This window comes from Dendropsophus ebraccatus, chromosome 10 (assembly GCF_027789765.1).
Source record: "Dendropsophus ebraccatus isolate aDenEbr1 chromosome 10, aDenEbr1.pat, whole genome shotgun sequence".
Classification (NCBI taxonomy): domain Eukaryota; kingdom Metazoa; phylum Chordata; class Amphibia; order Anura; family Hylidae; genus Dendropsophus; species Dendropsophus ebraccatus.
Window position 1 is genome coordinate 66,633,383 of NC_091463.1, and position 25,379 is coordinate 66,658,761.

General features: G+C 42.9%; 1 protein-coding gene across 3 annotated transcripts in view; it reads left to right on the top strand.

Annotated features, from left to right (window-relative positions):
• The window catches only part of ATP11C (ATPase phospholipid transporting 11C), a 113,124-nt gene that overhangs the window by 21,455 nt on the left and 66,290 nt on the right, over positions 1–25,379 (top strand). For all 3 annotated transcript variants that reach the window (XM_069943085.1, XM_069943086.1, XM_069943087.1), the window contains exon 2: positions 22,822–22,941. In XM_069943085.1, coding sequence (XP_069799186.1) covers positions 22,822–22,941 — 120 coding nt within the window. The remainder of the gene's footprint in view (positions 1–22,821; positions 22,942–25,379) is intronic.

The following is a 25,379-nucleotide window of genomic DNA, read 5'->3' on the forward strand; positions in this document are numbered from 1 at the left end:
CCGTGCCGACGATCGCTGCTATATGCTGATCAATACAGGTCAGCATATAGCAGCTAAAAACAGCTTTCCGGGTCATCCACCAATCGCCATTAGTGTACTGGGGAAAGATGGCGCCGATGCCACCCCCACGATCCCCGTGATAGGCCGGCCAGTACCGGCCGGACCATCATGGCGATCAAACTGTAGAAAAACAGTTTTGTCGGATTCTGCACCCCTCAGCTAGGTAGCTCAGGGGTGCAGAACAGGTGTGTGTGTGGTGCAGGTGTACTATACTCACCTGATCTGGGCGTCCGGAGCGAAGATCTGTGGTCCGCGCCGTCTTCTTCGCTTCACTTCCGGGTTCGGTCGTCCAGCGTCGGAGATCTTCGGAAACGTTCGGGTCCTCGGGTTCGGCGGGTCTCTGCAATCTCCGGCAGCGTCGCTCTACTGCCCCCTAGCGGCTGATAAGTGAATGTCATTCACTGATCAGTTGCTTTGGGTTAAAAAGCTTTTTTTTTCTTCTTTTTTTCTTTTTTTGCGCCCTAACGCCGCTGAGTGCTGATCAGCATTGCAAGTAAGTGCACCGCTGGTCAGCAACTCCTCCTTTTTGGCGTAGGGGCGTTTTTTCCCCCTATATCCTACCGCCACTGTCTGCACATAAGTGCGGCATTTATCAGCAGCTCCTTTCTTGGCGTAGGGATATTTTTTCTTACTGTCAAAAAAACACTACACTACACCACACTACGTGAAATAAAGTTTTACACTACACTACATTACACATTTACATACCCCATATACTAATCCCCGTATAAAGATGGCCCCCAGGGTGTTTTCGGCGTCGGACGCATACGCTATTATTGCCTCCGACACCGAAACAGCCAGTGAGGATAAATGGGGGGATCCTTCTTTCCTCCATTCATCCTTATCATCCTCATCATCCAGTGACGTGTCTGGGGGTAGCGTAGCGTACGCTGCCCCCCAGACACGTCTTTTCCGCCAGTACCGTCCCAATAAGAGATCACGGTATGGCGTGAAATTCTACAAACTCTTTGAGCGTACCTCAGGGTACACTTACAGATTTAGGGTACGTGCACACTGCGGAATGGCGAAGAATAACCCTTGGTGCATTCCGCAGCTGGCACCCGCCTGCGGACTGATGGAGGCGCGCGTCTCCACCCGTGTCATAGACTCCATTCTATGCACGGGCAGATTCCGTCGTCCGTCCAAAGAATGAACACGTTCATTCTTTGGACAGAGGGCGTAATCCACCCGTGCATATAATGGAGTGTGACACGAGTGGAGACGCGCGCCTCCATCAGTCCGCAGGCGGTTGCCAGCTGCGGAATGCACAAAGGGTTATCCTTCGCCATTCCGCAGTGTGCACGTACCCTTAGAGTGTATGAAGGAAGGGACACCCGAATCCAGCCCCCAGATGCCCCCCCCCCCCCCCCCATCCTCGGAGTTAGTGGGAAGATCGTTCGGGAACTGATCTTCCCACTGCTGGATAAAGGTTACCACCTGTAGGGGGATAACTTTTATACCAGCACCCCCTCTTCTGGTCCCTCGCTGCCCGAGCTGCTGTAGCTTGTGGCACGATCCGAAAATATCAGAAGCAGTAATAAAGCCCTAATATTTAGCAGCCATGGAGCGGACCCAGCGCTTCTGGATATGAAGGACCCCGTATCGCACCAGGACAACATTTTCCAGGTGACGTCCCCCACACTGGAGAACGGGAGACCCCAGAAGAAATGCAGTGTGTGGCGTAACAGGGGGATCAGGAAGGACACCATTTTCCAGTGTGACACCTGTCCTGATCACCCCGGCCTCTGCATACTGGATCGCTTCAAGGCGCACCACACGTCACTGGAGTTCTACATTATCTAAATTCTGTCCCTTATTCCTATTTTAGGGGTCACGTTGATCCAGGGATTATTCTGATTGTCATTATGGAGTCAGGAAGGAATTTTTCCCCTGTGATGAGGCTACTGTCGTCAGCCTCACAAGGGTTTTTTGCCTTCTTTTGGATCAACACAGGTTGAATTTGATGGACACCTGTCATTTCCAACCTTATAAACTAATAATTGGCCTAATACCCCCAAATAAATTAGAAGTGTCCCTTTTCCCCAGCTAAGTAGGTATGGCCGCCATTCCCATTAGAGGATACCATGATGCAATTACAAAGCCTCTGTGCGGCCAGGACATTAGAAACCCCCCACAAGTGACCCCATTCTGGAAACTACACCCCATAAGGAATCTAACGAGGGGGGAAGTGGGGATATGGCCCCCTGGTGACGACCACATTTGGGCCGTGAAAATGAAAAAAATGTATTTTTTATTTTCATGGCACATGTTCCACTTATGTGCCCGTCACCAGTGGGGTCCATATGCTCACTGTACCCCTTGTTGGATTCCTTATGGGGTGTAGTTTCCATAATGGGGTCACTTGTGGGGGGTTTCTACTGTCCTGGCAGCACAGGAGCTTTTTAATTGCGACATGGCCTCCATCCTCCATTCCAGCCTCTAAATGGCGCTCTGTCCCTTTGGTGGCTTGCCCTCTGGGCATATGGCACATTATATCCACATGTGGGGTATTTTCGTACTCAGGGGAAATTACCCTACACGTTTTGTGTTCACTTTCTTTTTTAACCCCTTGTGGAAAAGGAAAAAATCAAGGCTAGACCAACATTTAGTGTAAAAAAATGTTTAATTTTTACACTAAATCATTGATCTTGTCTTGATTTTTTTCATTTTCACAAGGGGTTAAAAGATACAAAAAACACTAAATGTGTAGAGCAACGGAAATACTCCACATGTGAACATAAAGCGCCATGCGGGTGTAGGGTAAGCCTCCAAAGGGAAGGAGCTCCATTTGGCTTTTTGAGGCTGGATTTGGCTGGAATGGATTTCGAGGGGCCATGTTGCATTTAAAAGGCCTCTGTGTTGCCAAGACAGTTGAACAAGTTCACAATTTTTCACGTTATTTTGGTGTTTTTCATAAAGATTTGTTATGAGTATCGACTCCATTTTACCAGAAATGTAAAGTACAATATGTCACGAGAAAACAATCTCAAAATCAGCCGGATAGGTAAAAGCATCCCGAATTCATAAAATTTGTCTCTGTCCTTAAGGCCATTTCAGGCTCTGTCCTTAAGGGGTTAAAGAGGTCCTCTGTCTGTCTGTATAAACGTAAGTAAATAAAAACTCCTCAGGTGTGCCTTGAATTATTCCAGCAATTGATTCAGGGTTACAAGCCTGTTTATACTGTAGGCAGCCAAAAGACGTAGCTGCAATGTGTGAACCCGGCCTTACAGTTTCGTTAAATTGATATTCAGTTATTAACAGAGCTTCATAACCCAGCAGACAACAGACTTTTTTCAACTAAATTTATAGTGTGACTGTCATTTCAAAAAAACCTTTGGTGTGTCGGAGAGACATGTCAAAAGATTTGATCAGACTGTGTCTGAGTGCTCAGACCCTGACAGATCATGAGAAGTAGACCAGGAGAGGACCACGCCACCGCATGGTCCGCTCCCCCCATGTCCTGTTGGGCACGGGGTTGCAAGTTTTAAAAGTTGATTTTTAGGACAATGACTGCATCACCTGCCAAACGGACCCCAGGTCAGATCTTAAATTAAAAGCAGCTATCCGAAGGTACAAGTGGTTTGGGGTGGTCAGATTGTGTGTACAGAGTCACTTTAACATACTTATACCTAGGATGAACTTTGCACACCAGAACGTGTTAGCTTGGTGAGTTTTTAAGCACATCCCAGATTCTATGATTTCCATACATTTCTTGCACCTAATTGTAAAAACTTGCAAACATTAGGGTGCTCATACTCACAGTGGTACCAATCTGCGGCTGACACGTGTGTCCCTTTATTGCAGGCAGCGGCTGCCCTTGCTGTCTTACAGGGTACCTATCATTTGGAGCAGGCAGCAAACATGCTGCAAAAATTGTGAAAGTTTCAAACAGAAAACTTTCCTTGTCTATTCATTGCCTATTAATCAGTGTGAACATACACTAGCTATGCAGGAAAATGCTGAGCCGGAAGAAATCCGTCTCCTGCACGCCAAAATAGACAGCCTGCTGGCATGATTTTTGCGTTGTATAGGTACCATTTAACCAGTGGCAATTCCAGGTGCCACCCGCTGCGCCCACTGGCGCTTGTGATGCATCGGTAACTGTGGGCTGCACCTGGACTTGTCACTGCGTAAAACAGCAAGGCCTGCAATCAAGGGTCACAGGTCGATCCCACCACATGTAAGAGTGCCCTGAGGTCAGCCATATTAGGCAGTTTTCTGCTATACTTAGGATAGCATGGGACAAAACCAGGCCTCCCTGCATTCACCATTAGCTGGGTCCTGCATTCCTGGCTATGTGAGACTGCTTTAAACTATAGGGTTGTGGTTCAAAGCCTGTCTTTGAGATTAAAGGACCTTGGAGGTGATTAGGAAGCCGAAAATAGCGGAACAGGTTGTTTTATACAGTTTATGTAATACCCATAGAGATTGGTGATAACTTGTTAATACAACTCTGCTCCCATTAACCCTGATGGGTGTGGAAACTGCATCTCTCCTGTATATAAGTATGAGTACAGATGAGTATAATGTACAACATAAATTGCACTCTGGGAAACGGTTCCAGAATATAGAACAGTAAACGAATAGAACAATGTGGAGCATAAATGACTTGTAGTATACAGTGGTACCTTGGATTAAGAGCGTTTTTCACAGTTTTTCAAGATTGTAACTTGGTTTAAGAGCATTGCTTTGGTTTAAGAGCTCCCTGTACTGAGTGTGAGTGGGGGAGGGGCACGGCCTGCACAAGGGGGTCCACGGCACTGTACTCTGACCCAGGAAGTCTCCCTCACCTTCCAAATCATGGCATATTTGTCAGCCCTTGTGTTTCCCATCGTCTCCATTCCTGCTATATTGTGCCTGCACTTACACTCAGCCACTCACACTGCTGTATAGAAAAGTTTCTGTCACTGTCCTCCTGCACAGCTTAGTGATTCTCACTTCCTGATTGGTCCATGCTGAAAACACACCCCTTCCCCATTGCTGTCATGTGACCACACAGACCTCTGACAGCAGCCCTGCTTCTCTATTCTAGCCTGTTGTACTACGCTACTGCATTATGGAGATCTGCAGTTCCATCCTGTATCTACAAACTGCTGTGTTTTTCAGGTGTATGCCTTACTATACATTATACACCACATGCTTGTTGCTATATTGTACAGTAACTTATAATATCACATAATCAGCTGTTTTTCATTGTTTGTTTCATTTGTTCTATGTGTTATTCAGAATAAAAAATAATTATTTTTTGGCTGTGGAACAATTGTCTGCATATCAGTGATTTCTTATGGGAAAATTTGCTTTGGTTTAACAGTGGATTACAAGCACGGTCCCGGAGCGAATTATGCTCATAATCCAAGGCACCACTGTATGTACATTAAAAGGAAAGAGCTTATAGCAAGGTATACAAAAAGGCTAAAATGAAAGGAAGTCCTCAGGGTAGACCATCAATTGCCACGGTACAGTTATTAGTGTATTGTGTACACAATGTACAAACCCACTGCTTCCAGCCATATTCATAGCTTACCTATGGCCGGGCGGGCCTGCAGAAGTGATGATCAGCAGGGCTGTCGGATCAGTGATTCCTGAAGATCAGCCTTCAAGCCCTTGGATTGGATGGTAGTAGACAATGCAAAATGCTTTACTCACTATTCTCCCCCCAAATGTCCTCTTTAGTTTGGTCCCAGAAGCCATATTTGACCCCCAGACTCAGGTTTTGTGAGCTGCATTATGGGAGCACACACCACTTTCATTTAGTCTCTTGGACTACAGTCCCTCTGTAGAATTATTTTATGTACAGAGTTTGGTTCTTTTTTCCTTGGCATTTATTACGCATACACCACTCGTATTGTTCAGGAGAGCCGTTTCTACTAGAATACATGGTATTACATAGTGTAATGGCCAATACTATCTATCTTTGGGACACAATGCAGGGAACCAACAGATAAGGGATGGGTGGGCCATACTAGGCATGCTATGTGTTACTACAGCCAACAATATCTCCATTTCTCTGCTATTATTTGCTTAGAATCTGTAAAACCTAAAATTGTAGCTCATGATCTGCTGTATTGTAGTAGATGAATCTGTATATCTTTCTACTTATCTACTGGATATATTTGTTTAGCTTTTTACCTTGGTGAGCCTGCCATTACATTACAAGCTGATGAGGTCCAAGCACTATTAATAGCTGTCAACTGAGCAGTCTGGCCACCATCTGCCCCCTGACATCCCCAATACACTTACGGCTGAGCGTGCATTTGCTCCCGATGTGCAGAGGGGAGTAAGTCGCTGCCATATATAACTGGCAACCGTAAAGAACACAGGATGCAGCTGAAATCCGAAATAATAGATCCTCTCCGGGATGTGCCATCTGTGGACAGCTGGCACACGTTGTACACATAGGATGGTCCCTCAGTGATCGGCAATTAGCTCTGGGTGTCAGTAGGACTGAGGCTGCTCTGCAACCAAAGTGGTTTGCATGGTCGTAGCCACCTCAAAGGAGTGGGAGAAGCTGCCGCCAGACATCTGAAATCTGAAATGTGGACAATCCCCATGCACAGCAGATTAACACTTGTCTAATGTGTGTATAGCAGGGCCCTGTGCTTATCTCTCTGCTGTCTCTTCCCAGGGGAGCCCCTGGACAATGCTTAGTATACCTCCGGCTGATAACTCACAGCACCTAGTAACATGGTGCATTGTGTGCTGCACTTTATCTGTCCTGATAATGCTTAGCATGATAAATATGTGGCCAAGACTCTGTGCATTGTGACTGCTCCTCCTGCTAAGCACCGCTCACAATGGGGTATGGGTTTTTGCCTATTTGCATTAGATTGTCAATCCGTTCTGCCAACAGACTCATGCCTATGGGCAGAGTCAGTCACATAGTGGTACCGAGCCAGCTCCACACTCCATCCCGCTTTCTTCCTTATAATGACATTTATTACACAGGTAAGGGAGTATTTCTGCATCTTCTATTAATGGCACATGGTCTTTTTCATGTATTTTACCTTTAAACTGTCCATATGTTTTATGAGCTTGCAGCTTTTTACTTATTCAAACCAAAAGTTAGGAGGCAGCAATGACAATATATAGGGCTGGTTCACACAAATTTGTTACAGTTACAGGTGCATATTGAAGGGATTTTTTTTTTTCATTGTAAAGTAACCTGGCTTACAGCTTCTTCCTGCACCCACCAGCTTTGATTGATAGATCTCTCCTTAAGGCCCCATTCCACCAACAGATCTGACGACAGATAATCTGCCAAACATTTGAAGCCAAACCCAGGAGTGGATTTGAAAAGAGGAGAAATCCAGTCTTTCCTTTATGACCTGTTCTCTGTCTATAGTCTGTTTCTGGGTTTGGCTTCAAATCTTTGGCAGATAATCTGTCGTCAGATCTGTTGGTGGAATAGGGCCTTTATTAGGGTTTAGCGGGATATCTATCAAGGCTGGCGGGCAGGAAAAAGCTGCTGGGAATTGCCCCAATGAATGGTGGTTCAGGCAGCCTGAAAGCAACGATGGATTCCTCTAAAGCTATAGGTTAATGGCATAGCTAGCTGTTCAGGGACAAGCACAGAGCTGGGTACAGTCCCAACCACTGTTGGGTAGTGGGAGTGCTGAACTTGGCTACGTGCGGAAGTCTTATAGAGGATGAATGGAGCAGTAGGCATGCCCCACCACTCCGTTAACCTAGGGGACAAGTATACAGTATACTGTGGTATACAGTGTATACAATGGTACCTTGGTTTTAGAGTAACTTGGATTGAGAGTGTTTTGCAAGAAGAGCTCACAGTTTTTCAAAATTGTGACTTGGTTTAAGAGCATTGTTTTGGTTTAAGAACTCCCTGTACTGGGTGGGACGCGGAGTGCGGAAGTTTGCATAGCGGGGTCTACAGCACTGTACTTTGACCCAGGAAGTCTCCCTCACCTTCCAAATCAAAGTAGATCCACTTCAGGCTGGGGCTTGCATCAGGAGACAGGACTGTGGAGGTAATCTCTCCCTAGCCATAACCCCTCTCTCTCTGGACATAGAGCGCTGCTGCTATAATGTGTCTGCACTTACACTCAGCTATATACACACTGCTGTATAGAGAAGTTTCTGTCTGTCATTCTCACTTCCTGATTGGTCCATGCTGAACCCTCCCCCCCCCCCTTTTTCGTTGTGGTCATGTTACCACACAGACCTCTGACAGCAGCCCTTCTTCTCTATTCTAGCCTGTTGTACTACGCTACTGCATTGTGGGGATCTGCAGCTCCATCCTGTATCTACAAACTGCTGCTGTGTTATCAGGTTTATGCCCTTACTATACATTATACTACACCTGCTGATTGCTGTACTGTACAGTAACTTGTAATATCGCATATCCAGCTTTCTAAATGTTTGTTTTACATGTCATTCAGAATAAAAAAAACAAACATTATTTTTGGGGTGTGGAATCAACTGTCTGCATTTCAATGATTTTTTTATGGGAAAATTAGCTTTGGTTTAAGAGTGATTTGGATTACAAGCACAGTCCTGGAACAAGTATACTCGTAATCCAAGGCACCACTCTATTTGATATATACACATATATATCATATATCTTTTCCATATCCAGGTCTGTGCTTTCGGCTATTGAACATATAGAGGGTAGGGAACAGAACCCCGTTTCCAGAGATGGTTTTCTGTTGGATGTGTTGACCTATGGTCTGGCTCCTGTTCAGCCGTGCTTTCAGCTATATACACTGTATATATTCTAGCGGCCAGTTCCACTTTCGTTTTTTCAGCCTGCGCAGGTTGTCGTCTTGTCTGTGGAGTTTATAGATCCTGTCTAGAACCCAAGCACTTTATTTGATTGAGAGCGATAGGATGTTCTTATGATCTGCATTAAGTTACATTACTGCAGCGCTCACATCCTGAACTTCTGGAGTCTCTTCAGAGCTGTTAGTACACATTTCTTTTCAACTCCATTATTAAAAGACGTAGGAGTTAGTAAAAAGACTTTAGAGACTGACATAGTCTTGGCCGGAGTTATCCGATCGGAAGCATCCTCTTCATAAAGCACTTGACGCATGCAGTTGATACAAGATTGATGGGCATGCTTAGGATTGAGCATTGCCCATTTGGCTTGGTTTGTCTTAACAAAATAGTTGACGGTTCCAAATGTGTTCTCAGATGTCCCCTTGTGAGACGCCCACTGTCTCCCAGATAGCGGCAGCGGTTTATCCAGCATAGCCGTCATGGGAATCTGTAGAAAGATAATAGTTCTGATGCTTTATAGTCTGTGTCAGATATAAATGAACTTCACCAACTACTGAAGAACCTGGGAGTCCAGGAGCGACTGCTTACTACTTGTTCTGCATCATTGTTTGTCCACCACATTCCTTGTAGAAGTGATAAACCCTGCCTGGATGGTATGGACGCCAGTGGTGATGGTGGTCTTAAGGCTAAGGGATTACATGGAGGGATTTTTATTGACTAACGATAAACAATCGCAAACGAGATTGTTTATCATTAACCTGAAATCGTTCACCATATTACACAGAAAAATGGTCGTTAGTTACGATCATTTATTGCTTCTGATCCCAGCAAAACAGTGAACAATGTGCAATTACACTGAACGATTAGGGAAAAAATGCGGAACTTGAACGAGCGAATGTGGAGTTACAGCGAACGATTAACGATAATTTTAGGTTCTTATCTAAATCAACTATCAACGACATACAAATGATTTTTCGATCGTTGCCTGCAATTACACAGAGCAATTATCGTTTAAATTCAAACAATATAACGATTTTTCGCACGATAATCGTCCTGTGTAATAGGACCCTAAGGGTACTGTTACACTAAGCGATTTTTTAACAATTTAATGATTGACAAACTCAAACAACCGCTATGACGAACGACCTGAAATTGTTCACCCAATTACATGGAACGATGATCGTTACTTATAATCGTTATTGCGTTACCACTTCTGCTAACGACCGAACAACGTCTTATTACATACGAACGATTTGCAAACGATCAACGATAAAAAATAGGTCTAAATTCTATTAAACAACCAAAGATTTCTCATTGGTCGTTTAATCGTTGTCTACTAAACGATTATCGTTAAAATCTGAACGATTTAACAATTTATCAAACGATACTCATTCAGTGTAATACCACCTTAAGAATCAGGTTTTATATGCAGTGCTATGTATGAAAAATTCTGATAAGATACAATGCTGCTGCATCATTCCATGAAAGCTCTTAAGGTCCCCATACACCTGAGACTTTCCCGATTGACCACAGGCAGATGGTGAAATAGGGATTGCCCCTTACCATAGAAAATACAGGAACATTTGGCTGCACCACTGTGGACTGTGGATGGGAAAGATAACTGATGACTGAACAGTCATTTGGCTGTCAATTATTAAAGGTGTATGCCCAACTTTAGTAATGTAGCTGAATTGTTGCCAACCTAGCTTGATGTATACCTATAAGATCCCCATACACATTGGATACATGTCAGATAAACCTGCGGATCCTGAGGGGGGCATCACGTACCATCCAATATATATAGGGGTGCCTCGTCTGTCCAGTGGAAACAAGTTTGAATCGAACATACCAGATTATATGGTTGTATGACAGACAACAGGTGTACAGTTCTTACAGTGATTTGAAAAAACTATAAAACACCAATACTGATTTTTAACCACTGATTGCTCAGGCCTTTAAAATGGCATATAGGCATTGTAGGGAGTGATCTCACTCTGGACCACCTCTGATGTGTAGCCTCTGATGTAGTGTGAACCTAACCTTACACTCGCAATGTTCAAGGGTTGGGCACTGTACTACCAGGCCCGGGATATGTATAGCTCACCTCTAATTATCTAAAGGACCACCTGTCTTTCTGTGCCATCCTGCACCAATATTGTAGAGCGCCACAGAAACTACTTACAGGAGCAAGTACTCCTATCTAGGAAAGGTGTCCATGCCCTTGTACAGTAATCAGTGATGCTAAAGCCCAGCACATGTCAACTGAATAGCCATGCATACAAAATTGTGTGCAGAAGCAGGGACTATTGTCTTTTGAGAGGAGACCCTGCTCCAGTATGAATTTGATCTGGCTCTCTAATACAGTCAGTAATGATGACAGTCAAGCAAATCGGCCCAGAACACATTTATAGAACTGTTCTCACATCCAATAGTGAATTGTCTATTGTTTTATCTAGTTTTTACAGTAAACACTTTTGGAGAACACATTTCTTTTACAATTTACAGTGGAATACATTTACAATGGAGGAAACTACAAAGACAAAACTGCAAAATACAACTTACTGTCAGGCAAAACTGTGTCCTGTAAGTCATACATGCAAATACGCTGCGTTTAGGAGTACTTCGTCTTCAGGGTCGCTCGGGCATTTAATGTTTTCTTTGTTTTAGGATCTATTTGTGTTTCTTCACCGAGATCAAAGCTCTGAATTTTCCTGTTTGTTGTCCGTAAGGCAATGTCCATTGACCCTTGTGTTCTTTAGTAAAGATCTGTGTATCTTGTATTGTGAGCGTCAATGGATAATGTGATCTATACCCTACGTATATTATATACATATTATAATGTACTCCCCTATAATTACCATCTATTTATACCACCCTGGTTTTTAATTGGTATTTTTGGAAATCTAAAATGGAAACATAGCAATTACACCCCGTCCTTCTATTACATTCAAAGCTGGGAGTATCACTTCATTCTTTCTTCTGCCTCTGTATAATGGGTGTTTTTATAGTCTTCTAATATATTCCCTTTTACTACTGCTGAGAGACTGCAGCTTGTATCCATTATTGTTCTATAGAAGCCGGGCTTCACTCACCATTTCCTTTCCTTTCATCCCAACGTGGAAATTAAGCGCTGCAAATAGAATGAGGAGTGCAGGAGCTATATTCTGTCCTGACCACAGCATATTCCTTGGCTATCCTCCCAGGCCGTGGACATTGACAGGTCATCTTGTCTTGGCTTGTCATTCACGGAGGAAGACAGCAAGGTCTTGTTTCTACATACAATGGTGTTTGCTTGTTGTATCGTAAAACCTCATTGAATGTACGATCTCGCTGACAATCCAGTGTGATTTACATGGGAGATACAGGGGACAGCATATGCATATCTCTGGTAAAACCCTATGTTACTGAAGCACGTGCACTTGGTTGTTTAGTTGCACCTCTGTATAGTACGGTGCAGTAGTGCATGGTCTGTACTGCTCTTTAGTGCCAGGATGAGTTGCTCTTTCGAACACCAGTGTCTGCTTTGGGCCATGCCACGCCTGCTGTTTACCTACATTATGATTTATGGCTTGTACAAGTGAATATTAGAAACTTTGTAATTTATCTTATGAGAAAAATCTTTAATCAGGCTCACTTCCTGCCCCCTTCCAACTTATTTACCTTGAAAAACAGCTTGAAAGGCAGGATGGATTAGCAGCTCAATGAGGGATTAGGTTACATGCTGCCTATGACGAGAGGAGGGGAAGTAGAAGGAGCAAACAGAGAGAGCCCAATCTGATTGGCTGCAGGAGATGCCCTTTGTAGACATAAAATGGAGCCTGTCTTCTCCCAGCTGTATCTAGTGATTGGTTGAGACCCGAACTGATGAAACATTTGACAATGCTTTAATTTTTTTTTTTTTTTTTTTATTAAAACCTATTTATCCCCTATCTACACTATAAGACAAGTAAGCGATTGTGGGGGTCCAACCTCCTGCCCCCTTTGGATCTACATATCGCCCCTGACTACTTTTTTTTTTTTTAAATACACCCGCAGGAATGGCATGCGATCCCCTGCTCTGTTAATTCTTTATGGAGCCGCCAGATAGAGCTGAGTGTGGTACTCTACTCTTTCCGGTGGCTCCATAGAGAATTAATAGAGCTGCAGGTCACTAGAGGACAAGTATGTTTTAATCAGAAATCCCCCTCAATGGAATTAAAATTAGTTATTGCCCCAGTAACATTGATACATATAACTTTCTCCCAACCTTGGTCAGTCGTGCAGGGCCTGTGTGGGAGCTCCCATGGGTTTCAATGGAAGTTTTAGAGTAAAAATGCACAGAAAGAAGTAACATGACTTCCACTTAAAATAAATTAGAGATTTTTTTTTTTATGTAGAAATTTGGTCTGTTTTCCCAGTCATTAAAAAGCACACAGTGAATGCTCATGTGAACGTGCCCTTAAAGCTCCCATCAAGCCTTCTCAGTCCTCCTAATGGCAGATTGTACCTGGTCCCCCTTTAACCTAGGGTATATGGTTGCTGTAAATATTGGGTGACTACCTTTATGGAAGAAATGATGGCGGTCTATCTGGCTGTAATTGCAAGGACCTAAGAGGACAAATCAAGGACTTTTCTATCTCTTGGTGATTATCAGACTGTAATGGGGACCTATTTTTGGATGCAATACTGAGGTCTGTATACGGGCGGTGGGGGTATCTGTATTTGTTTAAGGTAACAGGTGGCCTTTCTGCGTAGTTTTAGTTGTGATTTATTGTTTAAATTTAAAATTTAAATAAAAACTGGAATTCCTGTGAGATCTGCGCTGATCTCTTCACCGCACACAGCTCTGTTCTCCTAGTGTTTGCCTTATGTTTTCTTTTTGTTGGCATTGTGTTAATGTTAACTCTGTACAAATTCTTCTGGCGACCTTTGTCCACTCAGCATTTTAGAAGGCTCGCTGGCTTCTGAATTACTGTACGGCTTTGCTGGGGACTTAATCCGCCGACGCAGGTTCTGATTGTAATGTATGCATCAAATGGCGACGAATCTGGCTTCACACTGTGGGAAGTATGGGTAAGGCCGCATTCCTCTTACATTCTTCCTGGGCTTGGAGAATCAGACCTATGGGCCAGATGGGAACATTTTATAAGAATAAGTTACAGTAACATTGGGGAGAGATTTATTGTGCCGTGTTATTATTTGTTGCCCATAGCAACCAGTCATTAGTCAGTAACCAATCACAGCTCAGCTTTTATTTTCCCAGTGCAGTATAAATAATGGAAGCTGAACTGTGATTGGTTGCTATGGGATATAAGGAGAATCCTAATATAAGATGATAAATCTCTCCTGTTGTGTCTCAAACTTTTACAAACATGACCAGAATGCAAATTGCGGCTTTTTTCAGACATTGCAGTAGAAAAGGGGAAACATGCCACTAATGTTTAGGGAATTAGATAGCTAGCAGTGACCTGATATCATTGTATCACTATAATAATTGCCTGGATTCTGCCTGTCAGTTTACTGTGTTACACTTGACGCTTCTTGGAAAACTTCAAGTCTATGTATAATATCAAATACCACTGTGTTTTGCATTTAGCAAGTTAAATAGATAGTGTGTTTAAAAAAAAAAAAAAATGTCTAATCTGTCAGGGTCTGACTAATTTTCTCCAAGTGTGAGCTTAGTGAAGTATATGCTAAGCAAGTTCTCCCAGTTCTAGGCTACATGACTGAGACAAACTCCTACTGTAAGTCTATGGGACCAACCCACTTGCATAGAGAGCAGAGAGTTGAAAGAGAAGCACCGAGCCATGTGCTTCTCTCCCTGCTCTTTGTAATGATCAGTCTGAACTTGCAGAGCCCTGCGGATTTATAACTTTTGACATGTCACTGCAAAGTCAAACATTTTTTTTAAAGTGACAGGTACACTTTTAATGTTCTCCATTAGACACCTCTCTTCCTAGTGTTTGGGGAAGATATCTGCACCCAGACCGGTACATTATACATAGAATAAAAGAAAAATAACATCCAGCAGCACTCACCTTTCATTCTTTATTAAATGCCTCTAGCTAACGGCCGTTTCATACTTCCTCAAGTGCTTCCTGATGCCTTGAGGAAGTGCTAGGAGGCTTGAAACGGCAGTTGGCTATAAGCTGGGAGGCGGTGTCTCCACGTTCCTGTTGATGCGTTGTTTGGACGTTTAAAAAAGATCAAATTTTATGGTGAGTGCCGCTGGATGTTATTTATTATTTTTAAGCTATGCATGGACTTTCCCATGTGCAGGCAGAGCACCACCTAATGGATGGAATGTAGTTATAGGATCTGATCACTAGTTCCTGTTGGGGGTTGTAGTGCCAGTGAGAACTCTACAGTGTCGGTAGATATTATAAAGAGATTATTGTTGGTTACAGTACTTCATTTCGTGCTGCACATCATTAAGGGTCTTGGAGTACTCTGCCTGCGTTTCCATAATATTTGTGATGAACGCTTAAGGTGTTCATACAAATTAGATAGAGGTAGGTTAATGGAGGAACAACCATTGACCCAATGATTATCTGATAGACAATGGCTTCACAGCCACATACTGTACATCTTAGTTCAGTGTTCACACTGGCCATACCATGATCATTGACATCTGATATAGGGTTAGGAGAATGTTCTCTCCTAAAAGATTGTATATGAATAAAAGTTCTGTCCTGAATAAAATATCACCTGATCAACTATCGGTGGAAAATGTTGATGGGATTTTGGGGGGGGGGGGGGGGGGGTAGTATCTTTTATTTTTTCACCTACGTGGTCGTATGAGGCATCATTTTTTTGCACCACTATCTCTAGTAAAAACGCTGTTCTCCTTGCGGGAACAATATTGTTTTATTTTAATAGATTGGACGATTATTATTTTTATGTGTTTTATGTCTAAAATGGGAAGGGGGGGGGGATTTTCACTTTTATTGGGGGGAGGGGCTTTGGGGCATTTTTCTAAAACTTTTATTGAATTTTTTATTTTTTACACTTTAAGTCCATACATTAGATTTTTCACACTGATCACTGTTATGCCATAGCATAGCAGGGATCAGTGTACAAGTAATCTGTGATCTTCTGATACAGCCTGCCTGGGGCCTGTGGCAGACTCTTTAAGAAGATCGGACTGCACTGAGGTAAGAAGTATATCCCCGTCAGTCAGGCAATGCGATCGGGACCCCTGCAGACACGCTGCGGGGGTCCCGATTGGTAAGTGACAGGAGATGTTTAAGGGGTTAATGGCGGGCAGCCGTGAGATCGCGGTCGCCCACTATTGAGGGTGAGGGCCTGGCTGCACATAGCAGCTGGTCCTTACCCGCTATGGGGCTAGCTCAGCTCGTCCTCCTGCCATAGGGCCCAGGCAGCGAGGGCGTAAATGTACACCTTTTGTCCTTAAGGAGTTAAGGAGCCGGCAAGGTCCCAATACACTTTATCTGCACTGTTTAGGAATACACATATGACACACAGTGCTGAAATGAAGAAGAAAATAAAGACCGCAATATTATAAGACTACTTCAGAGGTCCTATGGAGTTATATAGTACTTACAGTGAGGTTATGATCTGCATATAATCCTATGAAGCTCCCCCACACCCAGGGGCTGTGCAGTCTTGTGGATGCGCCTCTGACAAGGTCTTGTATTGAATAGCTATATGTCACTTTCTTGGCACTGAAACGAAGAGACAATTTATTACAAAGGAAAAAGAAAATAGGCTATAGATGTCTGCCGGGTAAATAAATGATTCATTGCATTATTTATTATGTGATAGCTCTCCTCTAAGGGCCCTATTACACTGGACGATTATCGGGCAAAAAATCGTTATTGTTTGAATTTAAATATTTGTTTCTTGTAAATGCAGGTAACAATCAAACGACCAGCTAGAAATTGTTCATGTGTGTTGATCATTGATTTTGTGCTGATAATCATTGTTAGTTTTTCGCTAATCGTTCAGTGTAATTCCACGTTGTTCGTTCTTTGGCTGGGATCAGATGGAGTGAACAATTGCAGTAACAACTATCGTTCTGTGTAATTTGGTGAACGATTTCAAGTAGCTCTCATTTGCGATAGTTTATCGTTAAAAATCGCTTTGTCTGGGTGCTATTACACGGGCCGATGAAGGCCCGATAACTGTAAACAGCGCTCGTTTACTGGGCCTATTACACGGCCCAATTATTGTTTACCAAGGGCTGCAGGGACATTGTTACCGATGTCCTTGTAGCCCTTGCTTTTACTTTATACATTACCTGTCCAGGCTGCAGGGCTCTTCTTGCGGTCTTCTCCTCGGGTCCCGCGTGCTCCAACTTCAGAGCGGCCTGTCTCAGCTGACAGGCCGCTCAGCCAATCACTGGCCGTGGCGGTCTGGGCCATTGATTGACTGAGCGGACTGTAAGCTAAGACAGGCCGCTCTAAAGCTGGAGCACGCGGACCTGAGGAGAAGACCGCAAGAAGAGCCCTGCAGCCTGGACAGGTAATGTATATCGTCAGTCGCCGGCCATGCACCGCTATTACACGTAGTGATGCGCGGTCAGCGCCCGACAATTATAGGTTCAAACCTATATCAACGATCAGCTGATGATTGCTGTCATCAGCTGATCGTTGTATTTATTACACGGAGCGATATTCGGCCAATTATCGTTCCGTGTAATAGTACCCTAATAATACTTTAAGACACTGTGGATGTACATTTGTACCAGCCCAATGCATACAGAATATTAGCATAGGGTCACCTATATTTTACAGCTTACATATGAAATAAACTTTTTTTTCTATTGTTTAGGTCCACAGTTACGTATTAGGTATTATAGCCAATTTTCATAAACCTAGGGAATGATACACAAACAGGGCAGGGCTTACTTAAAGGGGCAAAGTTATTCCAATTTCTCAAAATTGTATTTTAACTATGTTTCTGCTGCAAATCTTTTTTTTTTTTTTTTTTTTTTTTTACTTTTTGCTTTTACTGCATTTTGAAGGTTAAAGGGGAACTATCAGCAGATAAGACAAATCTAACCTACTGATTTGTCCCTATTGCACATGGAGTGCTGAAGTTGAAGATATGTCTCTTACCTTCATCCTTGGCGCTGCTCCCATGCAGTTTTATTGTAGTCCTCTGTCGGGTAAGGCAGTATGATTATCAGTGGAGTGGGCTGGCGGTGGCCGGATCTGCACTTTAGGGGGGGGGGGAGTGCTCCAAACGGCCTTACCGGCCAGAGGACTACATTAAAACTGCACGGGAACAGCGACAAGGATGAAGGTAAAAGACATACCTTTATTCCCAGCACCCCGTGCACAGTAGGGGGTATCAGCAGGTGTACTTTTAGCCTCCATAGGGCCAGTTTACTCAAGTATAACACAAAAAAATACAGGATAATGTAGTGTATTGTGCTATTCCATATAGGAGTTTGTGGAAAAAGAATCTGTCCATTAAACAGATGCCAAATGTATAGCATTCATCACAGGCATCTTTGTAATGAGGCTTTTCATGACATATCCATTAAACAGATGTCATAATAACAGATTGGAGAATATCCACTACATTTTCACATCCTAAGAAGCCTGACGTGCAATATAATGCTTAGTTTTTGTGGGGGGTTTTTAAGACTAAAGATTGAGATCCCCAGGCCCATACATTGAGTATTGGGGTCTACTGTACAGTGCCTGTGCCTGGTAACTTCCAGATGTAGCTGTACACAGAGAGGTGCAGGGAGCTGTACGTAGCTTCAATGGAGGAGAAACAGGGAGGTGCAGGGAGCTGTATGTAGCTTCAATGGAGGAGAAACAGGCAGGTGCAGGGAGCTGTGCACAGTCTCAATGGAGGAGAAGCAGAGAGCTGTACACAGCCACAATGGAGGAGAAACAGAGAGGTGCAGGGAGCTGATCACAGCTACAATGGAGGAGAAACAGGGAGTTGCAGGGAGCTGATCACAGCCACAATGGAGGAGAAACAGGAAGGTTCAGGGAGCTGATCACAGCCACAATGGAGGAGAAGCAGAGAGCTGTACACAGCCACAATGGAGGAGAAACAGGGATGTGCAGGGAGCTGATCACAGCTACAATGGAGAAGAAACAGGGAGGTGCAAGGAGCTGATCACAGCCACAATGGAGGAGAAACAGGGAGGATCAGGAAGCTGTACACAGCCACAATGGAGGAGAAACAGGGAGGTGCAGGGAGCTGATCACAGCTACAATGGAGGAGAAACAGGGAGGTGCAGGGAGCTGATCACAGCTACAATGGAGGAGAAACAGGGAGGTGCAGGGAGCTGATCACAGCCACAATGGAGGAGAAACAGGGAGATGCAGGGAGCTGTACACAGCCACAATGGTGAAGAAACAGGAAGGTGCAGGTAGCTGTGCACAGTCTCGATGGAGGAGAAGCAGGGAGGTGCAGGGAGCTGTATGCAGCCACAATGGAGGAGAGGCAGGGAGTTGCAGGGAGCTGTACACAGCCACAGTGCAGGAGAAGCAGGGAGCTGTGCACAGCCACAATGGGGGAGAAACAGGGTGGTGCAGGGAGCTGTACACAGCCACAATGGGGGAGAAACAGGGCGGTGCAGGGAGCTGTACACAGCCACAATGGAGGAGAAACAGGGAGGTGCAGGGAGCTGTACACAGCCTTAATGGAGGAGAGTTAGAGGGTTGTATAGCGTATTATTCAGAGTAATGATAAGTGCACCTTACCCACTGACAAGCAGCATGGCATCACCAGCTACACTACATTTAAGGAGTGCCCCGGTTGCTTTCCACATTTGCTACCGTTCGGATTCTTCTAGTCCAGCCCTAGCTGCAGGCCACTGAGCTCACTTCTCAGCACAACTTTGCTTATTCAGAGGCTGTTCAGAGTATTTGTGCGTGGTTTGCAGTCCGGGAGGTGTATTTTTCATCACTGACACTGTCTTTCCAGTACAGCAGCTTAACTAAGCTGTTATACTTTGCACACACACACTATATATATATATATATATATATATATATATATATATATATATATATATATATATAATATTATTGTGAGAAGATCACAGTAAAATATGTAGCTACAATACAATGTGTATAAGGGCCTCCCAGTCATTCCCAATGTCATGGATCTTAGATTTAAAGGAAAAGTATGAACCTTTTGGCTGACGGCTATCTAAAATGTATGGCTTAGCCTAATAATAAGCCGGTACCTCCTGTTCTGCAGACATGTTTCACCAGGCTCCTAAATATCATGACAGGTAGGATTACAATGAAAGGCAAAACCATTTTCTAGGTAACACTGAAGCACACTATTCACACTAGGTGGCTGTCATAGCTTACTACCTCCTTTCCTTGTGCAGTTACTTCTGTGAGGTTATTGGATTTGATGGATCTCTATCTAAAGCAGCAGAACAGCCAACTATATGAAGGAGTAGAACAGACTCTACAGCAGCTCAATGGCAGCAACATTTTTTTAATGAAGACTTTGCTTAATTTTTAAATTGGGAGGGCTTGCGCGCCCTCCCATTCAAACACATTGAAGGTAGGATTCGTGTCGAGTCCGTGCGGAATCTCAACACTGATTCTGTAGTGTGAACGGGGCCTTAAAGTGTTGTTATCCTAAAAATATGGCCCTTTCTTTTTTTTCTCTTACTAGGGATAAGCTGGAGGTATCTGGAAACAGCTTCTCTTCCATATACGCATCTTTATATTGAGAACATAGGTGTCAGCCATAAGCTCATTTATGGGTAGTCAGCGTTGGACGAAATGTGGCTCTCATCTAAAACACAGGCTCTAAATGAGGAACAGCCATCAACGTTTAAAATGGCTTCTATATATAAACTGTAAGGTGGTGTGTGTATACAACTGGACAATGTTTTACCTAATAATACTATGACTTTTAGGTTATTTTAAGTCCCTTATTTACTTCACAGGTCAGAAGTCTGATAAATGTTTATTTCCTCTCCCGGGTGTATGTGATACAGTATTCGCACAGTATTTCTTCCCATCTATTATTATCTATTTACATTCACCTCAAATTAGAATCAATGACTAAAAGACCAAACTGTAACTTTCCTGGTTTCCTATTGTTAACAACCTGAACTGGTCACAAAACATTTTTTTTTATATTGTAAATATTTAAAACCTGTTTGAATAATCTTTGTCCACATCGGTCACTTCCCATAAACTGTTACCGTGTGACCACCAGGAGTATTATTATGGATAGGCTAAAGAGTCCGTGTCGGCTTTATGGGCTGTGTACTTTTCCACATATCTAGTAAAACTTTCGTCTGCCGTATAACAAACATTGCTTTTGTGAGGAGCGGATCAGAGGAAGAGTTTCCTCCATGCTTGTGCTTTTGTAATGGTCTGTGACATGTAACTTTCCATTACAGACTTAGCACCACGAAAACCATAGAAAGAAGCTTTTAGATTCCTGTCAATGTCCATCTGCCTTGGGTGGGCTGCCTTAAATTAGTAATATGTTTTATGTCATATAAAATCTTTATCTAGATCGGTTGTCCTCCCAGTCCGATTCTCTAACATTTCACCTGAACCACACATTAGATTAGCTGTAGTAAAGGCCTTTTCAAGAACCAATTACTGTTGACCCATCATTGGTAATAAATGTCATATTAGTGGGGTTATTTCATCATGCAACAACTTGACGTGCCAAAATGTACCAATTTTTTAAAGTTAGAATGCCAACTTTATCAAATCACTTAAGCCACTTAGAGTCACGTTCCTAGATGGCCTAGTATGAACGTCCCTCCATTTGCAATCGCAATGCGATTCCCAACATGTTTTTAAATCCCAATATTTAGCATAACTGGCTTCTTTTTTTTAAAAGATTTTATTTAAGTTTTGCTTATAGAAAACATACAGAAACAAAAACAGAAACTGGCACAGTCCACTCCCAGTATATTTTGCGGGAGTGTACGCCATCAGGGAACCAAAAGAATATATATGGTCATAATATTGGATAACCCAACCAAGAGGGCAGCAGTAGGTACGTAGCATCCCAAAAAACAAAAAAGGAAAAAAAAAACAAAAAATTAAAGACTGCCCACACTAGCGTGCGGCAACAAAGCTGGGGGCGAACAGAGCATACAGATCACACATACACTCGATCACACACTCACAAAACAAAGACACACCACCCTCACACACAGCGGCACCCTCCTCCCCCCTCTATCATGGACCATTGATGAATAGCATAACTGGCTTCTTAACCCAGAAAAAGGGCTCTGAAGTCTTGGCCACTTGGTGTCTCACTTCTCTGCAGTCTGCTGTCCACTGCCTGACAGAACAAGACAGACTACAGGAAATTGGGTGGGGCTTAGCATGTGCTATGTGCCTGCTGAAGAGGATCCACACTGGTCCTCAAAGGGAAATCTCTCTAAACTCTGACCAGCCATAAAGCTTAGGGCAGGCTCAATAACAGCAGTAACGGGTTCTTGTAACAAAACAAATGGGGATTATAAAAATCTATCGAAGCAACCATATTCTATCATCCATATTTAGGTCCAAGTCCAGGCTCAATTGTTTATCTACATACCTGAACAGACACCAAAATACTTCCCTAATATACTTTAGAGGGCAACAATAAATCTGGGCCAAAGTGCACATTGGTTTTAACCCTTGATTGGCACTTGTATAGTATAAGGGAGGGCACACCAATTTCTGAAGTGCTTGAAGCTACTATAGTATGGGGAAGGTGGTGCCTGCTGTTTCCTACCACTCAATAATAAATAAAAAAAAAAGAAAGAAGAAAAAAACTTTAGCTTTTGTGCTCTCTAAAAATGCAGACGGCTGTCTGTGCTGGAACAGAAGGATTAAATAAACATGTAAAAAACCCTTCAATTTCCTAAATGGATCCAGTCCAATAATTCCTCTTTTATAGCTTCTTGAGATCCTGAATAAAGCCTAGCCTCGGATCATGTGTGACAGTGCTCGGCTCTGCCCGTCCTACTAACAACTACTGTGATATGAATGTAATGCTATTACCTAAGAGGGTTCTCATTGGTTCAGCAGCAGAGCCCCAGACTTACGTGATATATTTTCTTGTATTTGCCAGTGTCCCGGAGAAGAGAATCGCGTGGGAACCCGTACTGTGTACGTTGGACATCGGCCAGCTTCAGAAACAGATGCTTATATTGCACCAAAATTCTGTGATAATCGGATTGTCTCATCAAAGGTTAGAAGCTTTACTTCCATTACATAAGCTGCGTGGTTGTCTATCCCAGATACTATTCATTATATGTTATAGTTTAGATGCTTTAGAACTGTGAATACAAGAATTTACTAAAACAAACCATGTAAAGTGAGCTAATATGGGGCTAAGTTTTTTCACTATAATCTGTAGTTTCTATCAGTACTGTTCTGCTTTTGATTTTTGATTTGATTTTTTGATTGCTTTTTATTTCATTTTGGTTGGATGTGATGTGACCAAAAAAAAAATAAATAATAATTCTGGCATTTGGTCTTTTGTTTTTCTGTCTTTATGTTTATGCCATTCGTCATGTGGGTTCATTCACATCATTATTTAATGTTTCATTCATAACCACATGCAGTGACACCAAATATGCTTATATTATTATTATTTTTATATTAGAAAAATGGTGTTTTTTTTTTAGTTTTTTTTTTTAATATTATAGAGTGCTTTTATATTTTCTTTTATTTTTTTAAGTCCCGCTACAAGCAGTCGTTTAATTTCTTGTTCAACTGAATTATTGCAAATGCTGTGCAATGAATTATCAGCGATCTGTTGGTACAGTCTTTCATTGGCAGACTGCATCAGAGTGGCCATAAAAATGTATCGGCTCCCCACAATCTCATAGGGAGCCAAGCCAAATACTTGAACCACCAATGACATGTCGCTGTACTGTTATATACTGCAGTCAGTTTTTATATAATAGCAGTTTAAATATAATAGCTGGGTAAAGGGAACCTGTCATATTGAAAATGCCTTATGATTACAGATGAGCGAACCAGATTAGTTTTGCTTGCTTTGTACGAAGCCAAACTGACCTGTGCTTGTATCCCTCAGGCTGCCGGCTGTGTGCAGAGGAAGGATAATACCCGGGAACTGCCTGGAAATCATAGATATACCTATTACTATATCCATGTTTTCAGGGCGGTCCCTGGGCAGTATGCTCCCTCTGCCTGACGCATACGAGCACAGAACAGTTAATCACTGAGTAGGACTGCCCTCTTGGCTGCTTGGCCCAAAAAAGTTAGGCCCTATTCCCATGTTTCATGTTATACGGATGATGTGGAATTCCCCACCCCACATGGCAGCATCTCTAGTATGATGCTGGGAGTGGGGAAACTATATGAATATGCATGGCACTTTAATGACCAGACACTCAGCTGCTTTATTACAGCGCTGTGCGTATTCATACAGTTTCCCCGCTCCCGGTATCATACTGGAGATGCTGCCATGTGAGGTGGGGGATTTTACTACAGACATTTTACATCGTCTTTGAAACATGGAACGTGGAAATAAAGCCTTGTGCTGCATTCACACGTTTAGTGGTTTTCAGGGTTTGTGGATAAAGTCCGCCATCTACCTACTTGATCTGTGAAAAACTATCCGTTTTGTATCCGTGTCTGTTTTCAAGGATCTATTTAAAGTGTCGTTCCATTTTTTTATTTTATTGTTTTTGCAGAAATCAATAGTCCAGGCGATTTTAAGAAACTTTGTAATTGGGGTTCTTAGGCAAATATGCCATTATCTGCATTCAAAAAGACTTTCCCCAGGGCCCCCCCCCCTCCTCTCTCTCATTCACTGTTCATAATCTGGAAATCTCTACTCTTTTACATTAGTCAGACCCTGTCTGTTCTATGGAGAGGGGAGGAGGAGGGAGATTTGTCACCAGCAGAGAGCAGAGAATGAAGGATTACACAGCGGGAACTGTGTGAAAGCCGTATTCAGAGGGCAGTGCTGACTTCAGAGGGAAGAGCCCAGGTGCCTCATCTCCCTCCAACCCTCCCCACCATAGAGAACCATGAAGACAGGGGGGAGAGCTTCAAACTGCTTTTTTATGATAAACCCAATAACAATGCTTTTTTTTAAATAGCCTTTACTATTGATTTCTGAAAAAAAAAAAAAAAAACTTAAATAACAGTGACACTTTAAAGCTTATTAAGTTACACTGATTACATCACATCCATGTTTTTCACAGATTTCACGGATGTACACAGATATCACATCCGTGCCATCCATGAAAATCACAGATCTCATAAAGTTCTATGGGGGAATCCGTCATGTGATCTCGTCCGAGTTATGACATGTCCTATATTTTACAGAACAGATTGCAGATCCGTGAAAAAGCGGAACGTCTGAATAGCCTGATAGAAAGCTATGGGCTATAAAATTATCCATGATCACGGATGGGGGTGTTTTTGAATAATTGGATCAGATTTATATTCCTGAAGAACCTTTTTCCCCTTTGTAATGAGTGGTTGCCTCTCTAAAATCCTGAATAACTGGTTGCTGAGGTCTGGCGTATTGATTTTATCATCACGGTAACAGGTATTGCAGCCTGTTCTTTACCGGGAAGTTCTGATTGAGTCTGAGACCAAGTAATTTATGTATACCCCATACAGAGATATGCTGTAATATGACTGTCT